The sequence below is a fragment of the Rhopalosiphum maidis genome, chromosome 1 (assembly GCF_003676215.2).
Source record: "Rhopalosiphum maidis isolate BTI-1 chromosome 1, ASM367621v3, whole genome shotgun sequence".
Lineage (NCBI taxonomy): Eukaryota > Metazoa > Arthropoda > Insecta > Hemiptera > Aphididae > Rhopalosiphum > Rhopalosiphum maidis.
In genome coordinates, this window is record NC_040877.1 from 1,735,403 (window position 1) to 1,757,071 (window position 21,669).

General features: G+C 24.2%; 2 protein-coding genes across 3 annotated transcripts; one reads left to right on the forward strand and one right to left on the reverse strand.

Annotated features, from left to right (window-relative positions):
• Positions 1 to 409: 409 nt before the first annotated feature.
• On the reverse strand, positions 410 to 14,219 carry LOC113559343 (condensin complex subunit 1). The gene is made up of 25 exons (XM_026965046.2): positions 14,102 to 14,219; positions 13,896 to 14,033; positions 11,101 to 11,279; positions 10,860 to 11,020; positions 10,651 to 10,801; positions 9,993 to 10,259; positions 9,671 to 9,832; positions 9,439 to 9,609; positions 9,220 to 9,382; positions 8,541 to 8,703; positions 7,613 to 7,790; positions 6,185 to 6,460; positions 5,916 to 6,118; positions 3,455 to 3,580; positions 3,269 to 3,389; positions 3,128 to 3,206; positions 2,611 to 2,698; positions 2,425 to 2,530; positions 2,263 to 2,369; positions 2,070 to 2,184; positions 1,854 to 1,981; positions 1,630 to 1,769; positions 1,432 to 1,564; positions 975 to 1,330; positions 410 to 907 (listed from the first exon to the last, which is right to left on the reverse strand). The coding sequence occupies exons 1-25, from the start codon at positions 14,217 to 14,219 to the stop codon at positions 579 to 581; spliced, it is 4,158 nt and encodes a 1,385-aa protein (XP_026820847.1). The 3' UTR covers positions 410 to 578.
• Positions 14,220 to 16,681: 2,462 nt separating this feature from the next.
• LOC113548302 (COP9 signalosome complex subunit 5-like) lies at positions 16,682 to 18,825 on the forward strand. 2 transcript variants are annotated; one of them, XM_026949105.1, is made up of 5 exons: positions 16,682 to 16,875; positions 16,940 to 17,107; positions 17,451 to 17,685; positions 18,026 to 18,220; positions 18,308 to 18,742. In XM_026949105.1, exons 2-5 carry the CDS (start codon positions 16,953 to 16,955, stop codon positions 18,740 to 18,742), a joined length of 1,020 nt encoding a protein of 339 aa, XP_026804906.1. In that variant the 5' UTR covers positions 16,682 to 16,875; positions 16,940 to 16,952. The 2 variants fall into 2 exon arrangements, with proteins under 2 accessions (XP_026804906.1, XP_026804907.1); XM_026949106.1 differs by lacking the exon at positions 16,682 to 16,875 and having other exon boundaries at positions 16,953 to 17,107; positions 18,308 to 18,825.
• Positions 18,826 to 21,669: the final 2,844 nt, after the last annotated feature.

Genomic DNA, 21,669 nt, shown 5'->3' on the forward strand with positions numbered 1-21,669 from the left:
TATTAGGTAGGTTACTAGGTAATTGTCATAAAAATATAATCTTTATCTACAATATATTTGTGTATATTTATACATTAAAATGTTATATTGATATATTATACATTGTAGGGTCACATGAAAATAGGTACATTTGAAAGTCCATATTTTTAGGAGTCATACTCATATATAATACAAAAAACCATACATAAGTTGTAACTTCTGGTGTCACTATGCTGTACACTATTAATAAATAATAATATACTAATACAGGTATATCTAATAAGTCACATTTAAAATATTTTTAAAAAGTTTATTCAAACTCCATATATGTACAGTATGTATACACAAGATGACTACACTATTTGATTATAAAAATTATCTTTAAAAAAATATATTTATATGTATAAAAAAAAATCAACAAATTTTGTTATTAATATAATTATTAACCTATTGAGACATATAACAAGGACATACAGATATATATTAACATATTATTTATAAATAATATTTTATTAAAAATATATTTAAACACTAAAATATCTTATAAATGAAATGAAATAAAATAAAGAAAGATATTTTTAATGAAGTTATGGAATTATTTAGGATTTATGGCGTGGAGTTTTTTTACACAAACTTTCATATTTATTCTGTCTTGTAGCTCGTTTATTTATATTAATTTTATCATCATCAGTTTCACTATGTTCATTGGTTTTAATATTGACAATCTTTTGAACATTACTTACACCACTTGTTCGAGCAATTTCCTCATCATTTTCTTCTTCTTCGCTATCATTTTCCATAAGTCTCCTTTTAACCTTGCTACGACATCTAGCACTTCGTTTTGTTACCAACTGTAATGGTTCAATTTCATCTTCTGAAGATTCATTGGCAATATTAATGGGTATTTTCTTTTTTACTGTATTTAAACCTAAACACAAATAATATAAATAAAAAACTAATCAAAGCTAAACATTTTATATATAAATAATATTTACGTTTTCCAGGGGTTTTTTGAGAAAGTGGAACAGCAAAGTCTTCATCTTTTACAATTTTTTCAATCTTATTAGTTAATTCACTTAATATTTCTTTAGTGGCTGGTTTTGCCATTTTAGAATTTGTGCTTATAAGTATATTAAAGTTATTGTAAACTTTAGGGTTTTTAAGTTTGTCAGTATAATAAGATATATTATCTGACAGCTTAGTTAGGCTTTTGTCTGTATACTTAATGAGCATCAAGCAATAAGATATATAATATTCTTGAGTTTTATCAATTGATTCTTTTAGTCTTATACATAATTTGTCAACTAAAGATTCAATTTGGCGTTCTTTGTTAATAAGTGGAAGTAAAAATCTAAAAAGTAAAAGCATAATATTAGTATATTTGTGTATCTATACAATCAAACACAAATGTGTTTAATACAGGTAATAAGTATATATATATTAATATAATACTTCATTATTGACTGAAAATCACATTCTGGTACCAAATTCTCAGGATTGGATAAGGTCGAAATAATATCGGATAAAACATTGTAAAGAGTATTTCCTTTTTCTGCAATAGTTCCAAAAAATTGTCTTGCAGTATCTGTAAGACAACCAGTATTAATTCATTTAAATAATAATCAAGATCTAAAAGTGTTACAAACATACAATTAATATTTTCATCTTCATCAACAATCAATTTGGCAATACCAGCAATTTGTCCTCTAACTTTAATCATTTCTTGACGTATAAGGTCTATAATAGTCATTAAAGTACTATAGCGAACTTGATTACATTTATCGTGTAACCTTAAATGTGTTCAACATAAAATATTTTTAAATACTTTTAAAATTAAATTTTTTTATTTTGATAGATTTTATTATAGACTTTACCTTGCATAAAGTTTATCAGTACAAGGTTCCAACAAATTTGGGTGCCTGAAAACCAACCAACCAAACCCAGATACGAGATCAATAACTGTTTCCAAGTTGTCTGAGTTTTCAATTAGATTTAGAAACATCTATAAAAAAATAATATATTTTTTGTTATATTATGTTATTTTTATTTTGTATATAATTTATTTATTTAAAAAAAAAAAAAAATCAAACCGGTAACTGTTTGTGGCAAAACGAAGTAGAAACCAACATAAACTTAACCAAAGAAATAATAGCATTTGCCTTCAAATCTGAATGATTTGAACTACATGCTTTTATTATATGTTTTCTGTAAAAAGAATTAAAAATTAAAAAATATTCACATTAAATTATAAATTAAATATAAAAACATATATTTAATTCTTACGAAAAGTGAGAAAAAATTCCACTTCCTTTTAAAAGTTGTTTATCACATATTTGTCGAATTCGATCATTTATAGCCTCTATTTCAGCTGCTTCAGAATCATGTACATTCTACAAAAAATATATAAATAGAATAAAAGTAATGGTACAAACATTTTTTTTATACTTCGTCTTCTTTAGCTTTGTCCATTTTTAATTTTTTAGCTTGGTATTTAGCTCTCACATCTCGAATTAATTCCTTTGCAACATAATTTTCTAAGTGATCATACTGCCTAATAAATAATAATAAATATTTAAATAATAAATGTGATTTAAACATAATTTATTAATAATAACAAAAAAATAATTTTACTGTAATGCAATGTGACCAATTATAAAAATAAATTTTGCAAACATAACAGTATTAAATCGAACGTGGTCATCTTTTTGCTGAGAAGAATCTAAAAAATAATTTATTTACATAATTATATAATATTTTTAAAAATTAGTGATGAATTTTTGATAAATGGGCTTAACTGGATAAATAATATGTTTTTGAATGGGTAAAAAAAAAATAAGTTACAGCGTACTTTCAATTATCCGCAGAATAGGGTGGCAGGGCATCCACGGATAAGCAAATTCCGAAAAATTAAAATTATGAATTAAACGTATCAATAATTACCAAAAAGTATTGATATGTATTAAACAAGCGTATTGTATTTTATGTTGTTATCGAGTAATTGGCTATCACATTCAATTAAACCAATAATGACATATAATGTAAAGATATATATTTTTATTTGTATACATATAGGTATGTAGATGATTCCGCGGAATACAACGGATAATCAAGAATACGCTGTATTCTAAATTCTAAATTATTTAATTACCATTTTTGTTGTTTATTATCATAGAAGAATACAATTTTTCAATCAATGTCATACAAGTAGCATCTGGTTGAATTGTCAACTAAAATGGTAACACAATTACAGTAATCTTTTTTTTTAATATAGATAACATACAAAACTTACTTTATAAATTATGTTTACAGCATTTGAAGCAACGTCATTGAATAATTGAACGTCACTTTGATTAAAACATTTATGTACTACATTAAATACTTTTTTAAGTAATTCGTGATTTTCAGAAAATCTAGTCATATAATATATATTCAAAATTTAATAATTTTATTTTAATAAAATTATCATTTTAATTACCTTTTAAAATCTTCTTGAGTAATTGATTCCAATATTTGACAAGAATAAATAAATAATTGATAATTGTCACATAATCCATACTGGAGAAGACTTTCTAAGTTCCCCATTGCAATAGACGGCTGTGAACTAAAACAAAACAGTAAAAAGCCTTGTAAAATGTAGAATACAATAATAATATTAAAAAATTGAATAGTTTAAAAATCAGTTTATTTAATATTTAAACTAAGTATAATAATAATAAATAATAATCAGATTTTTATATTAGATGAGCATTACAACATTTTTAATTTTAGGATAACCAAATCTGGTGTAATCAAAGAAGATATTGAATTAATTGTAATATAGAAATAGTATTAAAATACATAGTTAATTTTGTTCCAAAGTTTCATTATCAATGTAATGAGATAAATTTAGGAAAAAACATCAAACGCATTTAACTTTAAAATTCCAAATATTAGTTAAGCATAAATATACTATAACAAGTCAATTTTTAATAAATAAATAAATAATAAGAATAAATTATTGCTATTAAAACATTTGTTACATCTCTTTCCCCACTTGAATATTCTTCACATAATGTGTTGAGTTTATTTTGTAAATCAGTATATATCTATGTTTATTTTTTATTTTTTTGTAATATACCCAGTGAATTTTGTGCTATTTTGATTTGTCATTTGCCACCTCCAATCAATTGGATTTTTGTTATTAATACCCATATAGAAGGATGACAATGGCCCACTAAATTTGAGAATAATAATTCCACCCCTCCGTTTGATTATTGATGGTTAAGTGATGGTCCATTCCAACAAATTTTGAACCCACCTTTGTTGGTTTAAAAATTTCTATATTTTTCAAAAAAAAAATTGAATTTCTATAATGTGTCAAGTATTTCATGTCCAAATCGAGATCAAGATATAACTGACGCTTAATGTTTTACACAAAATATAGTAGAATCTATAGTTTATATCCATTAACTTAAAATAAAATATGATTACACTTTAAACAATAAAATTTGGTTTATTGCAGCCTACAGGTATCATTGCATATACAAATATAAGTTACATATTAATACTTATTTAATATAGATATATAATAAATTAATAACTTTTAATCAAAATTAACGTTTTTCACCTTGTCGTTTTTTACCAATTACCTAATGAGACATACTACAGTAAACTTTGATAAAGTAGACACAGCTCTAATATTAATATTTAAGTATTAACACTCCTTAATTTTTAAACTAAATATTATCTATATCTATATTATATCGTACAAAAAATGAATGTGCATTTGTATGTTCATAGACTTAGAAACTGCTAAACCAATTAGCACCAAATTTTGCACACTTATTCTTTGAAATGTCTTTTACTTTGTTTTTCAACCCACTTAGGTTACTAAATAAAGTCTAATAATAATTTTGTTGATATATATAATATAGGAATGATAAGAAAAAAATTTAAAAAAAAATTAGCATAGACTAGCTGATCCGCAATGCATTTCAATGGTATTTATTTTAAACAAAAGAAAATAATACATAATTTATTATTTGTTATTCAAATGCATATCGACAGGCAATGTCTGTTTCTTTGCAACTTATAGACTCAAAAATTACTCTACTAATTTTGACAATACTTTCATAGATTGTTCTTAGAAATATCAGGAAAGTAGATGGAAGTTTGAACCATGTTTGACAACTTCACAAAGCAAATTACATCGATGCTGATTTGCTTATTAGGTAAATGAGTTACACTGAAACTAAGATACACCTATACATTATTACTATATTTAAATATTTTATATTTGTTCATTTTTTTCATGGGTGAAGTCATTGATCGAGTATTTTGTTAATACTTTGTAATTTTAGAAACCATAAAATCTACTGAAGACATTTACATATTAGGTTAATTTAGTGCTACTATTGGTTTTTATAATAGCTAGAGGTTGTTGAGAAAAAGAAAATTCTTCACATGCAATATAATGTTAACCGATTTAGCTATTACAACAAGATCTCTAAAAATGATTTCAAATAATTATATTCACTAATTATAAACTGTAAGATCCAGAGTGCAGATAGCTAAGGGCTATATTGTAATCATTATAATAATATCTCTTTTGTATCTCATTCGATTCAGTTGATACTTAATACAAAGCAGTCGAAAAAAACTTGAAAATGTCTTTAATATGGTTTGTTCACCAAAAACTGTAGTTCAAGATTTATAGCCTACTGAAATTGAATGAATTATTTTATACAAATAATAACTTATAATGTACAAATACACCAAACATCTTTTAATTTTATAAATATAAGATTTAAGCCCACAAAATAGCACATTCTTTTAACGTATATTAAAATATTTTTTTAACATTCTTTCATAAATTAATAATTATAAAAAGTTATCAAAAATAAAAACAATTTTAAGCTAAAAAGTTAGTTTTAAAAATGTAATTATATTAATAGTACCTGGCAATTAAGGACAATATAAGAGCAGCGACTACTTGATCTTCATCAGAAATATCTTTAGATTTAGTGAACCATGCCCATAATACCATAATGCATTCATCATCTAGTGTTTTATTTTTCATCCATTCATTTAGTAAAGCTTTAAATGCTCTTCTATTTGTGACATTTAAAGTTTTTATTAGACTTATAAGTCTAGTCATAATCTAAAAGTAAATGATTAAAGAATATCATTATTGAAAAAATAAAATCAATACTATATTTTTTATTACAGTTTCAGGTCGAGTAATAGAAGAGTTCTTGTCTTCATCAATATTCAAATATATTGTTTTATAAGAATTCATCATAGCTTCTTTAATATTAGAATCAGATGAAAATATTAATGTTAGCATAGCATCAACTCCAGCCTGAGTATGAGGTACACCAAATTTATAAGCTGTTGTAAAAAAGTCAATAGCTTCTAATGACTCTGATGAAGTATTACCAAACATCAATAGACTTATAGTATTCAATGCTTTTTTAATAGTGTGTAAATACTCAGCACAATCCTAAAATTAAATTATCAACTTAGAATACAATTTTTATAATTTAAGTAATATAATGTATTTAACATTTAGAAATAATTATTTAAATTATTCCTAATGTTTCCCTTCATACATGCACGTTACAGTTAACATTATTTGAGTTTTAATGAGACACATAAAATGTTAACATCAGAGTAGCACATATAAGCATATATGTAAACTACAACATGTACATATGATACATGCGGCTGAAACAATGGCACTGATTATAGAAATAAAATTTCTCTCAATTAAAAATAGAACTCTAAACTTGACAATTATCCAAAAGAGTATACTCTATTCAAAATGAGATTGTGACTCGGCGGCCAACTTGTGCGCATGGGCATTAGTGCATGGACTTTACTACACAACAGGCGTACAGATAGTTGACTCAGTGGGGTTGACAAACAGGTATTGTCTGACCACCACTCGACAAAAACTGGTCGCCGCCGAGTCACAATCTTATTTTGAATAGAGTATAGGTTCCACTTTATAGGAACATTATTTAGTTAAAACAATCTCTTAATTGGGAGTTGGAATAATACTTTATTATCAAAATAAACTAACGGTTATAGTATAATTAATGTTCACAACATATCTGGGCCATAAAATTGAGCTATCTTGTCGTATGCATTGTATTACATAATTTATATCATTATCTTTATTAATGTGACAAAGGTAATAAAGTTTAGCACACTCTTTCCCTACATGCTATAATTTTTGATTGTATATTTGTTCATTGTATGACAATACAAGTGATTTATGAACATTTTAAAGTTCTAATATTTAAAATGATATCAATAAATGCATGACATCTCCTGGATAATATTCTTACCTTTAAGTTTGATAATAAGTAAATTGACTCCAATATTAAATCTAACAATATAAAATGTGTTCTACTGAACGCAAATTTAATATGATATACATTAGTAAGACAAAGACAACACATACGGGTATAGCATTCTCTTAAAAGAACATCTTGTATAGGTATAAAATTATATTTTTAAGAAATTAAAATATATCATTTATCGAATGCACACAAAATGTATATGTATATGCCAGATATGGTTTTAACACACTAAAGAAAAGCTGTATTAATTAATCGATTAATCAAAAATAAATATATTAGATAGATACCTGAAGGTATGTAATTTTGGATTCTGTTGAGAAAATAAGAAAATGTAATTCTTCTGCACTCATTTGTTGTAAATTTTCTATATTGTTTGATTCCATTGCTATTATTGTATTTTCGCAATACCAAATATTTTTTAACACCAAAAAATATTTTTTTGACAAATTACTTTCATCTTCCATTCTGAAATTGAATATTTTTAGAATATTTAATTTAACAACATTAAAAAATTAGACAAGTGGATATTGCTTTATGTACATTAGGTGTTGAGAAGATCACTTTAATGAGTGTGTTAAATTTCAATTCAATGATATACGAATGATGTAATAATGTACACGAAAAATAATTCTAGACAGAAACAGTCTGTTAGCCTTTATCACTAAGTATATCTTATGATTTGTGTTTTGACATACAGTAGAACCTCGATTATCCAAACTAATTGGGACTGCACCTAGTTTGGATATGCAAAAGTTTGGATATTGGAAATTAAGAAAAAAAAATATTTTAAAACAGTTAAATAATTTATATTAAGTACATACACATTTATTATTATTATTATTATTTTATTAGAATTGCATACATTACATTATTAGAAATACATTACATGCATAGGAACATATATTGTTTGTGATATTGTTTTGACTAAATTATCGGTTTTATTTGACGTATTTTCGAGGAGGTAATGAAAATTTACATTTTCAGTATGACTCATATTTACCAGGTTTAAAAAATAACAATTCCACGCCTGTACATTATTCATATAGCAATACATTTAAAACATATCAATGTTAATGTATATATTTTAAAGTTTTCTTTTAAAATAATAATTATATTATGCTTACTAATTTCCAAAATATAAATTATAGAGTAAAATTGCTCTGATATAAATCAATCCTTAGTTTTAAATATATATAGTTAATTAATACTACATACTTAAACAGTGGTTCATCCTTGAATGTTTCTCCTCCACGTACTACATATTTTAAAGCTGATTTAAATTTGTGGGAAGTAATACAACTTTTTATTTTCATTAAAACTTCAGATACCTCCATATCCTTTAATATTTCAACTACACCAAAAATGTCAAAATTTGTATCTAAAAAATCGTAATTATTGAAATAAAAATCAGAAAAACATAACAATTTAACATAATAAATAATGATACTCATTTACCAAAAAAATGTTTAATTTAATTAAGAATCATCAACAAATAATGAATACGTAGATTAAAGTTCATTAGCATTAGCTTAATTTTATAAATAATTAAAATTTAATATAAAAACACTTAAAACCAGGTTTATATTAATACATACAATATAAACAAAGTATTAAATTTTATAGATATTATTAAGTGCCAAATTATTTGAAAAATGATTAACTATGTTGAAACTGAAGGCTATACTAACCTTTAGTGATGCGCGTAGCATCAACTATATATTTGTGCAATGTGCACTTAGGGTAATAATTTTCTGTTCAAATTATAATATTTTTTAAAACATTTTAATTACCAAGTGTTAATATGTGGTAAATAATAATCCCACACAAGTCACCAAAGGTTAATGACAACACTTTCCTAAAATTTACCTTTTATAATAGAGGTAACTTAACTTACCTTCAAAAGTTTCCTCTAAAAATAATTTTAAAGGTGTCTCAATTGATGGCCACACATCTTCTTTATTAATTTCACTATCTATTTTAACTTTATGCATTCTTTTCATACATTTTAAAGCAGAGTTTTCTTCTTTTAATTTATCATGTAGTTTGTTTTCTGTAAACTATTATTAATTATTAGTGTATTAATTTACTTAAATATTTGTTTTAAATGTCTTACATCACAACTATATGGGTTTAATTTGATTAATGTTTTGATTAGTTGAATAGCACTTTTTGTAACATATGAACTTTTGTCATGCAATTTTTCCTCAGCACAATTTAATATTATCCCATACATCTGTTTTGGTAAACAGTCTTCATTTATTATGGCCATAAACAACTGTAATACCTAAACATTTTTAGATTAAAAAATTAATAGATTAAAATTAACTTATATTTTAAGTACTTACTTTAGATCTGACAAATGCATTTACATCTAATAAGTGATCTTGCATAATTATTATATAATCGTCTCTTGTTTTTCTTTCAAGCTCATTCAATTCATCATTATTTAAAACATGAATAATTAATTCTTTCAGTACACTTAAAACACAAATTCTCATAGTATACGGCTAAAATAAAAATTTAAATAATATATATTTAAAATAGGGAAGCAAATGGGTACAACAAAAATCATTATATAATTAATACATTCAATACTCAACTCAGAATCTAAAAATGGCTAGTAATTAATAAATACTCACTAAACCATAAATAACATATACTACTTACATCAGATTCTAAGCAAGGCAATAAATGGTCAATATTTGGCAATAACAATTGAGGGCAATGTCTAGCAATTTCCACAAGAAAAGCACAACAAGATTTACCACCAGTTATTTCCTGATTATTGGTTTCTTTTATACCTTCTGCTTCTCCTGTTTCTGCAATTTCTTTAACAATTAGTTCAATTATTGAAGATCGGTTATTTCCAGACTCAATTACTTGTAGAACAATTTTAGCCAGAGGCAATGATAAATGTTCATATGATTTCAACAGCTAAATAAACATAAATTGTACATATCAACAAATGATTAAAAAACAGGTAAATATAATTATTGGTATTAATACACTACTTATTGACAATTTATAATAAATATAAATATCAGTTCTATTTTTAAAAATCAAGAAATCTATTGTTTAGTCAGAATTTATAAGAGCATGTCAGTTAATTGAATGAGTATTTAGTCAGATTGTGTTATCTTGGTTGAGTTAACCAAATTAATTTATGAATTGAGTTTTATTGAATTTTGGTTAGATAAGGTAAATAAGTTAAAATTTTAAATTATGTGGATACTCAATTTGTAATCTTATGCATACATTAATATAGATGATTTAATAAAAAATTAAATAAAAACTTACACAAAATTATAAACATAAATAAACTTACTTGAACTACTTTGATTTTAAATTGTTGTGCATGGTCATAGTCAATAATAAGTATTTCTAAAATTTGCATGATACTGTCACGAAGTGATTTAGTTCGAACAAAAGCAATGCTAGGATTTTCCAACTGAATGTAACAACAAGTAGCAATATACCTAAAAATACAAAACAATAATGATTGCCTGAGAAAAATTATAATAATTCATCACTTACGATACAAAAGTATGATCAATATAAGGAGGATCATACAATTGAGTAATGTTATTTGATATAATATTGTTAATTGCTTTCAACCCAATACTCAATTTATCTTCCCAATTCCAATCATAATCAGAAGTATGTTTTTGAACCATGTCCTGTTTTTTATTTCTACCCTAAAAAAATTCAATTTCATAATACATTGAATAAAAGTATTAGTTTATAAAATATAGGTTATTTGATAAAAATATAATACTTTTGTTTCAAGAAGTAAAAGTTTATAATCAGTTTCAAATTTTGTGTTAAAGCTATGAACAAACTCAACAAAGAGATAGACATTCATTTTTATGATATTTGTAAACTGATGTTTTAAATCTAGCGACATGTCTTCAATTTCTCCATAACTTGAGAAAAATGATGCAATAATATTTAAACCTAAAAAATATAAAATGGAATTTTAAGTAATTAGTTATAACTTGAATAAATAAAAATCTTAATTAATCATATACATTAGAAAATTAAATAATAAGTATGACTTAAATACTCTATATCTTAAATATATTACTTCCAAACCAAACAAAAAAACAAAAAACTTCAAACAGGAAGATTTATATTTTATATGGCTAAAATAAATACCAAATAAACATAGTATTGTTTATTTAATCTGTTATTTTATTTGAAGTTGAATATTGAAGTATTGTAGGTTGCAAAAAAGTTCAAAACTTCAATGTTTGTCATGATTCCTCACAGATAATACATACCTGTTAATACTCTTATTACATAATAATGTTAAAATTAATTTAATTTGATAACTTATACTATTGTAATTTATGGTACTCGTCCAATATGCTATCTACCGTAATCTTATGATAATTTAATATGATATCTACCATATATCTTATAGTATAATATACTTGGATATATTCAAATTTCGGGGGGGGGAGGAGGTCCGGACCCCTTGGACCCCCCTAATGTACGATATTGGATATATTGTGGTTTGTAAGCCGTGTCGATTATAATATATGGTTTTACTGTAATTTTTTTATTTATTAATTATTATTATGAATTTGTCAACTATGAGTTATTTATTGTTAATTATATATTCTGATACTATGTAATTTATTAGTTTAATTAAATAAAACAAAAAAAAAATAAAACTATAATAATTTGTCTTCAAAAAACTCTGTACATTTTTTGATACAATCATATATTAGATTTATTTTACTTGAACCTGTTTTTAGTGATCAATATTTAAATATTAAAAAATTAATTTGATAGTATTTAGATCTAATAAATCAAATTTTAAGTTGATTTATTTAAAGACATTTTAGAAAGGCTTAAAAAAGATTATTTACTGTATATACAAAAATAAAACTATAAATTATTATCATGAACTTACAAATAACTTAATTTTCAATATAAATTAATAAGAACTTTTTTTTCTTATTTCAACTATTATTAAGTATTGCATTTTTTTAATATTTTTAATTTAATGATTGAAGATAACTTTGTAAATATTTCAAATAACAATACAATTATTTGAATATCTTCTAAATCTAGTAAAAGTTTTAACAAATTTATTTAGGCATCTTATAAATTACTAAGATTTATTTTCTCGTTTATTTCTAAATTGGTAAGAATTTTGACAATGAATTTTATAAGCTATAAACTTTAGACAACTAAGAGTTACTATTTTTTGTATAATGAATTATTTGTGAAAAATACTATAATGGTAATAGTATAATCAAACAATTTAATAATACATACATCCAATCAGTAGATGCCCTCAGAAATTTGCAATCAACTTAATGATAAAACAAGGAACATTCAGTAACGTAGCCAGGAGCTATTTTAGGTATTGAAATACTCATTTTTGCCATATTTATGCAAAAAATATCTTTACTATGTACTTCAGATTTCTACATAGTTCTATAAGTCCTATTTAATACTTTTATTATTTTTTTTCTTATTTGATATTGTTAATATGAAAATTGATGACCAATGCAGAATGTGTAAGACCTACAAAAGTTAGATTTGGATAAAAATTAAAATACCACTAAAAAAATTGTGATTTCCCTTGGAAACACTAATATAGGGGTTTTTTTTTTATCATGAATCATTACTTCAATAACTATAATATTTTTGAAAATGTTTCTTTTATATAATTTACAATCAAAATAAAACAACATTTTTTAAGTTTTTTTACTTTTTGAATAACAACATACATTTTTAACTTCATATTTTGAAGCAAAATATTTTTTTTAAATATTTCAATACATAAAAATTGAAATTTAAAACAGTAGTTTATCAGTAATAACTAATAAGTATTTTAAGGAACGGTGGTACGAGAAGACACACGGAATGTTAGCCTACTACTTCACAAATAAAAACTAAATACTCATAATTGTATCAAAAAAAAAAAAAAAAATTTAGAAGTCAAATGACAAAAAAAAATTCAAAACTAGAAACAAATGTGCTTTATTGTTTCCTCAGAAACATCCTTGCTATAATATATAGCATTTGCTGTTTTCACAGTATAGCTTTAAAAGCTATGTTTTTACTTTTTTTGTCAGATAATATTAATCAATGTTTCCCGACCTATAGATTACAAATCAAAATTAAATATTCACGATTCTGTAAAACGTTATATTAAAATTAATTATACATTTTTTTTATAGTAAAATTTGTTATTAATAATATTATATTATAGCACAGTAACTTGGGTTTTTATTTTGTAGAGGGTCGCTCATCCAATAAAGAGTAAATTTGTAAGTCACCAAAGCCAGTAAGTTGAGAAAAACTGATATAATTGAATTAAAAAATTATGATAAGTATTTATAAAACATATTATTATACTGAAAAAAGTAATAATTTATATGATATCAAAAGTATATTTTAAATAGTAAATCTAAAATCTCTAAGCTGAATTTGATAAATAAATAAATGTACAAAATTGTATTAATTAAGTAATAGGTACCTTGAAAATATTGTTACTCAATAAAAAACTAATATCAAATTAACATTTAAACAAATAAGTATAATATAACTTACTCTTAACAAGAATTTTTTCATATACATAATGTAAGTCTTGGTAATCAATCTGATCAATAAACTCAATCACTGAAAAAAGTTTGTCAAAATTCTTAAATATAGATTGTGCCCCTTCTGAATTCAATTCTTCGTAGCATGCTAAAAAGTTAAATAAGTTAAATAAACAAATACATTAACATTCCAACCATTTCTGTAAAATACCTCACCTTTTATTGATGATTTCAATTCTTTGGGTTTTAGTAGCTTGTCAACCCTATATTCAACGTTAGAGGGTGTTCGCAATTTATTTCGATCGGTATAAATAAAAAAATCTTTATTAGCCATTGAACATGAGTTTTTAATAAACTTAATAAAAACACAATTATTATTGTTTCAAAAAAAGATCTATTGGTCAAATTTGTGATGTTAATAATTGTTTACACTAAAAAACCGCCATATTTCATTATCAAATATAACAGTTGAACATCGGGTCGAGGATTGGTTTAATATGATAATTAAAATATATTTCCCATGATTCGATTCAGTTGCATGCCGCATGGGTAGATAGCATGGAACACAATTTAATCTGTAGTGATAGTGATGATTTAAAAGACTTATAAAAGATCTAATTTCCCGCCAATCGTTACAGGCTAAAAGCACGGACTAAGATATAAAGTAACATTAAATCAAATACTATATTACTATTTATAGTAACACTATGTTATAGAAGTACAGAGAAAACAGATCCCGAATTGACTTATTAAATAATAATATTAAGTATTGTACCTAATGATTTATAATAAATTAATGTAAATCAATACCTACAATATAATATATATTATGATATATTAAATCTAATTATCAGATTTATTTTTAAGATAACAGATGGTCACGAGACGCTAATAATAAAATAAAATATTAACGTCTTCATTACCTACTCAATAACATAAATATAAATTTAGCCATATTCTATACTTCTATAGTACCACAGAACAAAAGGTGATAGTACCTAGTCCAAATCCAAATGAAATTATTTTTAAATACAACTATTGAACTATTCTAGTTATAATATTTAGATTACCTCTTAAACAGTTATTTTTTTGTTTGGAAGGTATCTAAAAAAATGAAAAAAAAAATAAAAAAATAATTGTTATCTTTTGTTTTACACAATGTTAAATTGTTAAATTAGTAGTTAGAAAAAAATTTTTAATTTAATTTTATGTTAGTTAATTAAATGAATAAGTCAAAAATTCTTTTGAATAATAATAAAAACATTACCTGTCTCATTTCATATTTTTCACTAATACTAATTATTGGGTCATTTGTGAACAATCTTAGTTCTAAACTCCTAACTCAAATGTGGGACTGCTGACCACCAAAGCCCATTTTCTTTTTTAAAAATTGTGAATGACGACAATTTTAAATAAATGTATAAACCTAGAATTAAGAAATATAAAATTATAAAATTGTGCTGCACAATTAAACTTATTTAACCAGTATTCAATAGGTATGTATTAATAAACAACTCAATATTCGTTTTATATTCAATACATTGAATTATTATACTAAAAAATATATTTATTATTCACATAAAAAATATGTATAATTAATGTTTAGACACCTAGTTAAGTTAATAAAAATGTATATTTTTATTATTTAGACAATTTATTGATTTAAATCTAATATTTTGGGTGGACATAAATACTTAATACATAAATAAAAAATGAAAATAAACTTCATACAAAATTAGGTAGTTATTGTTGCGATATTAATGAACTATATGAATAATTTTAAAAACGTTTTTGAATAATTAAATGTGAAAAATATATTACAATCTAACAAAAAAAAAAAAAATAAATAAATAAAACTTAACAAAAATTAATTTTGCTCTAAGTAAACTTAACTATATTAAAAATTTAAAAATCTAACATCAATTTATCTGTTAAAAAAGGAAAGTAAAATTTATATTTTAAGTGATATTAATTAAAAATATCATCTAAAATTAAAATTTTGACAATTTTATAAGTCAATTCGTACGATTAGTTGCCTTTATTATAACCTTTATAACTGTTTGATTATTCACCATAAGAGCAGTTCGAGAACCGATAGTTATGAGCTCTATATGGTAGTCTGCTATGTGGTAGGTCACTAACCGCGAGCTGAGACATAAAAAAGTTGGAGCGCTGGGGATTTAAAAATAAATTATAGGAACATAAGATTGAATTAAATATCAATAATAATAATAATCTAAGAACTCATAACATTATAACAAAATTCTACCAATCGTGGGAAAGAATACTAATATTGGTCTGTAGGACTCGGGAATACCAGGTTTTGGTATGGTTATTATAAAGGGTGCTTTCCACGTGGTTAAAGAAACAATTACAATAACATTTTAATATTCATAAATCATAACATACTACATGACACTAGTAATTATTGTCAAATTTAAATTATTTCAAATTTTTCATGATCATTAAAAATTATCTAAGATTATAGGCGTTATAGCACTTTACATTTATTCTATCGTTCTGTGGTAATAGATAATTAGATACCTAAGTAGAATAGATGAAATCATTGAAATCTATTGATAGATATATCTTAGTCCGCGATTTAATACCTACAACACGATGTAGGTGAAACCTATTTTATTGTTTTGTTACGTACATCGTGACGTACAATAATATAAGTAATACAGTGGTACCAAAACCTTATTTTCAAAAAAAATAATTGAAATAAAAGGTATAAAAAGTCTTGTCATGTCGGTAGTGATTTCCTTATCACTATTCATTTCTCTTGTTCTGCGAGTTGTGTGAGTGTTCAGAGTGTTGTAACCAATGTTAAATTTTCTGGTTAAAACTTAAAACTTATTTTTCGGTTGATAATTTATAAAACAGTATACTAATAGAATTAATTTACTACTAGTTAAGTAGTTAATTTATTAACTGTTTTATTAATTATCTATTCTATCTATTCAGATATCCTAAAAGAAATTAAAAACGTTTGTTATGATCTTAACTTCCAATATAGACAGCATTTTTGATTAAATTAATGCTTATGTTTAGGTGATTCTTTAGTATGGCGTCTACATCGAGAGATTCTCAAGAAACCATTGCTAAAAAGACATGGGAATTGGAAAACAATGTACAAACTGTTAATACAGTCGATGACATATTCAAATATGACAAACAACAACAACAAGATATTTTGACTGCCAAGCCTTGGGAGAAAGAGTATGTTTGTATTATATTTTTGATAAACTATAATTATTGATTTTAAAATGCTTTTCATCATATTAATCGAATTAATTTCATTTTGAATCAAAGATATTTTTGACACGTATGTGTATAATGTTATTTATATATTAAAACAATTATGAGTTAATGGGCTCAACTTGGTTAAAATTAGATTTGAAATTTGCCTATTTATCATTAGCAACTTCTCATCTGCCCAAGTTTCTGTAGTTTTCATACAAGTCGAAAGGGTCAGTTCTCATAAGCCACCCTTTTTACCAAATGTATTCAATATTATTAATATAATACGTTGTATTAATACATGTACTATTAAATTTTTCAGTCCACATTATTTTAAAGATATTAAAATATCTGCATTAGCACTATTAAAAATGGTCATGCATGCTCGATCTGGCGGTATTTTGGAAATAATGGGTCTATTACTTGGCAAAGTAGAAGGTAATACAATGATCGTCATGGATTCTTTTGCTTTACCTGTTGAAGGAACAGAAACCAGAGTCAATGCTCAAGCTCAAGCCTATGAATACATGACAGCATATATTGAATCTGCTAAAGTAGTAAGTTTACTTTGAGTATAATATTTTAGTAAATAATGTTTATATTATCAGTTAAAGATGTCTATAAAACTACTTGGTGTTGTATTTAATTTATTTGTTTATTCATAAAATTATGTATTTTGTACATCGAATAACAATAAGTTATTTGAATTTAATTTTTGATTATTTCCCTATGTAATATTAAGGTTTTGTTCATGGCATATATATGACATTTTAAAGTACAATTATTTTTGGTCATATAATTCTAAATAATTATTTTTTGATGTATTTTTTAATTATACACCTAATAAATAACTAATAGAACTTATTTTATATTATAATTATATATTGTTAATTTTAGGTTGGACGTCAAGAAAATGCAATTGGATGGTATCATAGCCACCCTGGTTATGGTTGCTGGTTATCTGGTATTGATGTTTCTACTCAAATGTTAAATCAAAATTTCCAAGAACCTTTTGTAGCAATTGTAATTGATCCAGTTAGAACAATTTCTGCTGGTAAAGTTTGTTTGGGAGCATTCCGTACCTATCCTAAGGCAAGTTTATTCAATTTTTTTTTAATATTTGATCTTTTTAAATCAATTATTATTATATGCTATTCAAAACATAATTAAAATTTGTAGGGTTATAAGCCAGCAAATGAAGAACCATCTGAGTATCAAACTATTCCATTAAATAAAATTGAAGACTTTGGAGTACACTGTAAACAATACTATTCATTAGAAGTAAATTATTTCAAATCTTCCCTTGATCGGCGTTTATTAGATTCATTATGGAATAAATATTGGGTGAACACTTTAAGTTCTTCCAGTTTAATAACCAATGCTGATTACTTAACTGGTCAAATAAATGATCTTTCCGATAAACTAGAACAAGCTGACACTTCTCTGAGTCGTACATTTTTCGAGCCTGTTGACCGTACTAAAACAGAAAATAAGTTAGTAAAAGCTACTAAGGATAGTAATAAAGCAACAATCGAAATATTATGTGGATTAATGTCTCAAACAATTAAAGAAGCTCTGTTTAATAGCTGTACACCAAAGAATAATCAGCAATAAATAACAAATTTGTATTATAATTTCTAAGTAAAAAATTAAGATTCTCGACATAACTTATTATAATGCTTATATTTTTTAAATTAATTATATATGTAAAATAATAAATATATGTTAGTTTATTTTTTCATAAAACTATTTTAATATTTGCATTTATTAAGTAAAATCATTAAATAAGTGTTTTGACATTACATTATATTAAAAAATTTAGCATAATATAATTTTTACTAAAATGTAAATTATATGATTTATAATTTAATAGTGCTTATTTTATCTTCAAAAAGTTAAAAATATAATTTCTACTCTTTCACTGTAAGTATTTTTAAATTATCCATTCACATTTAATATTGTAAATACTAAATATGTATTATGGCAATTTGTTATTTAGGTTCATACTAGGTAAAGACTAAAAATTAATCCTTAATTTAAGAATATTTTACCACTATTGTATATTATTTTTCTAATTATATTAGATTTACTTTAGGGATCATTGTGCAAGAAAAAACAAAATCTAAATGCAGGGTTTATTGTTGCATAAAGATACTGAACAAATATTTTTTACAACTGACATTTTTATTCTATGAGTGTATTGGTCTTACAATAAAATGTTTTTTGTCATCAATCATAATATTTTTGAGTAAAAAAGATGATTTTATAATCAACTTTAAGACTTTAGAATGAATTCTGATACAAATTTATATTTATTATAATATATAAATATATAATTAAAGCCATTAAAGGTTCAGCATTTTTGGGTGTTAGCCAATAACGTGGTGGGGGGGGGCTTAGGTGGGCTTAGCGCACCTAAAATGAAATATAAATTGAAAACAAGCAAGTTATTGAAATTTAAAATTTTTTTTTGAAAATTTTGGTTTTTTATATATTTTCTTGTTTACTTAGGGTGAGGGTGTAGTCCCAGAACACCTTTCCTCAGTTAAACATTTTAATTATGGGCTTGAACCCACTGAATTTAATGGCTCTATACGTTTAGTCATGAATTCATGATCTAATCTTTATTCTATGTTCATGATCTATAATTCTATAGTATGTGAAATGTGTTGAAACCGACGCGATCCTTATGGTAAAAACCATTGCCAAATTTAATATCAACAAAAAATATTGAGGTAATGCGTAATCTCATTAATCTTGTAGAGGTTGCCTCATATCGAAAATCTGAAAAAATGGGAGTGGAAGAAATCGGACCGTGACGTTATCCGTAGGAGACTCCAATTGTTAACATGGTTTACACGTGCGTTTTTGAGAGTTTTGTGATTTGTTGTCTTTTTTTTGTCGTTTTTGCGACTTTTGTTATTTATTAATTACATTTATCATTATTTACATCATATACCATGTCTACAAACCCAAAATATTGTATAATAATATATTAAAATATGAAATTAAATGTATCAAACTATCTTACTATATATATATAAAAACAAAAATGTTAATGTTAATAAACTATTTTAAAATATTCAGGGGTGTTCCTATGGGGTATACTACATATGCTCTCAATCTCAATTTTTTTCATATTATTGACTCGCTCTTTACCGGCTTTACTCCTATAGACCATAAGAAAAATATTCTTATTGTATTAAATGTTTATATTTGATGATATAGTTTACTCTCAAAAAAATGAATGAGAACACCACTGAAAATATTTATTATATTATATGTGTATTAAAACATTACATTTTTAGAAGCACCTATAAAACAATATGTTGTATTGTACAATACAATTATTTATTATATATTAGAATATATTGCTAATAAATAATAATATTATTGATTCTGTAAATTCTGACTATGATTATGATTTGGAATATATTTCTCATTCATGAGAAAACTGAAAACTTTAAAAATTAGTTTATATTAGTATGAGGATTGATAATACAATGAATTTAAAGTATCATATTTTAATGTTGGATTTAAAGTTTTAGTAGATTAACACATTTAGTAATAATTACAATTGTTTATAATCAGTCAACACTTAATTTGTAAATTGTATTAAGTATAATATGAATAATATTCTTTGTATATATACATAATACTATAGATTTCTACTTTCTTAAACAGAAAATATTTTAATGTATGATTAAAAATTATAGGTAGGTACACTAATAACCAGGGTTCGTGACTTAAAGCATTTGCTTATTTTTATGGATTGACTTAAAATGTAGCAGAATGCTATGAAAGTGTGTGTCATGTTAAAACACGTTCAACTATGAAATTTGAAAGTGCTTTTTTTTACTTTTTTCTACAATTTTTCTAAAAATATGCTTATTTCCAATATTATTTACGATTTTTGCTTTTTTTGACCAGTTTTTCTACTTATTATGGTTTTTTCAGAAAATCTATAAACAATAAGGCAAAATGTCTCGAAAGTGAAGTTTGATTTTTTTTTATAATGTAAATATTTATTTTTGATTTTTTGATTTTTTAATTAGAAACTTTTAGATATTAGAAACTCCTAATCATTTTGTTACAATATTTTTTGAAGTCTTTAATTATATTATTTTTAGCACAGTAACAAATTATGACTAGTTTCTACTTATCGTGTTAAAAGAAAGTTTTTTTTATTAAATATTTTTGATCAAATTTAAGTTTTTTAAATGATTATTTGAGTGCTTATAATGATGTTTTTAAGTGATTTTTTAAGCACTTATTTTTAAGATTTTAAGTGCTATAAGTCCCCAGACCTGCTAATAACTTAATAATAAACATATGTCAAACACAAATTCACATTAATTAGCAGACAAAGATTGCAGTAAGTATGAATATTAAGCATTGTATTTACATACAAAACCATGGCCGCCCGCGAAACTCTCCTACGGATGACGTCATGCGTAATAAGACGCTGCGGGGGAATTGCTTTGTTTACATGACTATGAGATAACTTGTATAATCTATAAACTTTGACTATAGAATACTCT

Coding starts and splice junctions, on each gene's coding strand:
- LOC113559343 (XM_026965046.2), bottom strand. CDS start 14,219: ATGGCTAATAAAGATTTTTTTATTTATACCGATCGAAATAAATTGCGA. Junction 11,280..13,895: donor TGAAAAAATTCTTGTTAAGA/GTAAGTTATATT, acceptor TATATTTTTTAG/GTTTAAATATTATTGCATCA. Junction 2,531..2,610: donor ATTGGTCACATTGCATTACA/GTAAAATTATTT, acceptor ATTATTTATTAG/GCAGTATGATCACTTAGAAA.
- LOC113548302 (XM_026949105.1), top strand. CDS start 16,953: ATGGCGTCTACATCGAGAGATTCTCAAGAAACCATTGCTAAAAAGACA. Junction 17,686..18,025: donor ATATTGAATCTGCTAAAGTA/GTAAGTTTACTT, acceptor TGTTAATTTTAG/GTTGGACGTCAAGAAAATGC. Junction 18,221..18,307: donor CATTCCGTACCTATCCTAAG/GCAAGTTTATTC, acceptor TAAAATTTGTAG/GGTTATAAGCCAGCAAATGA.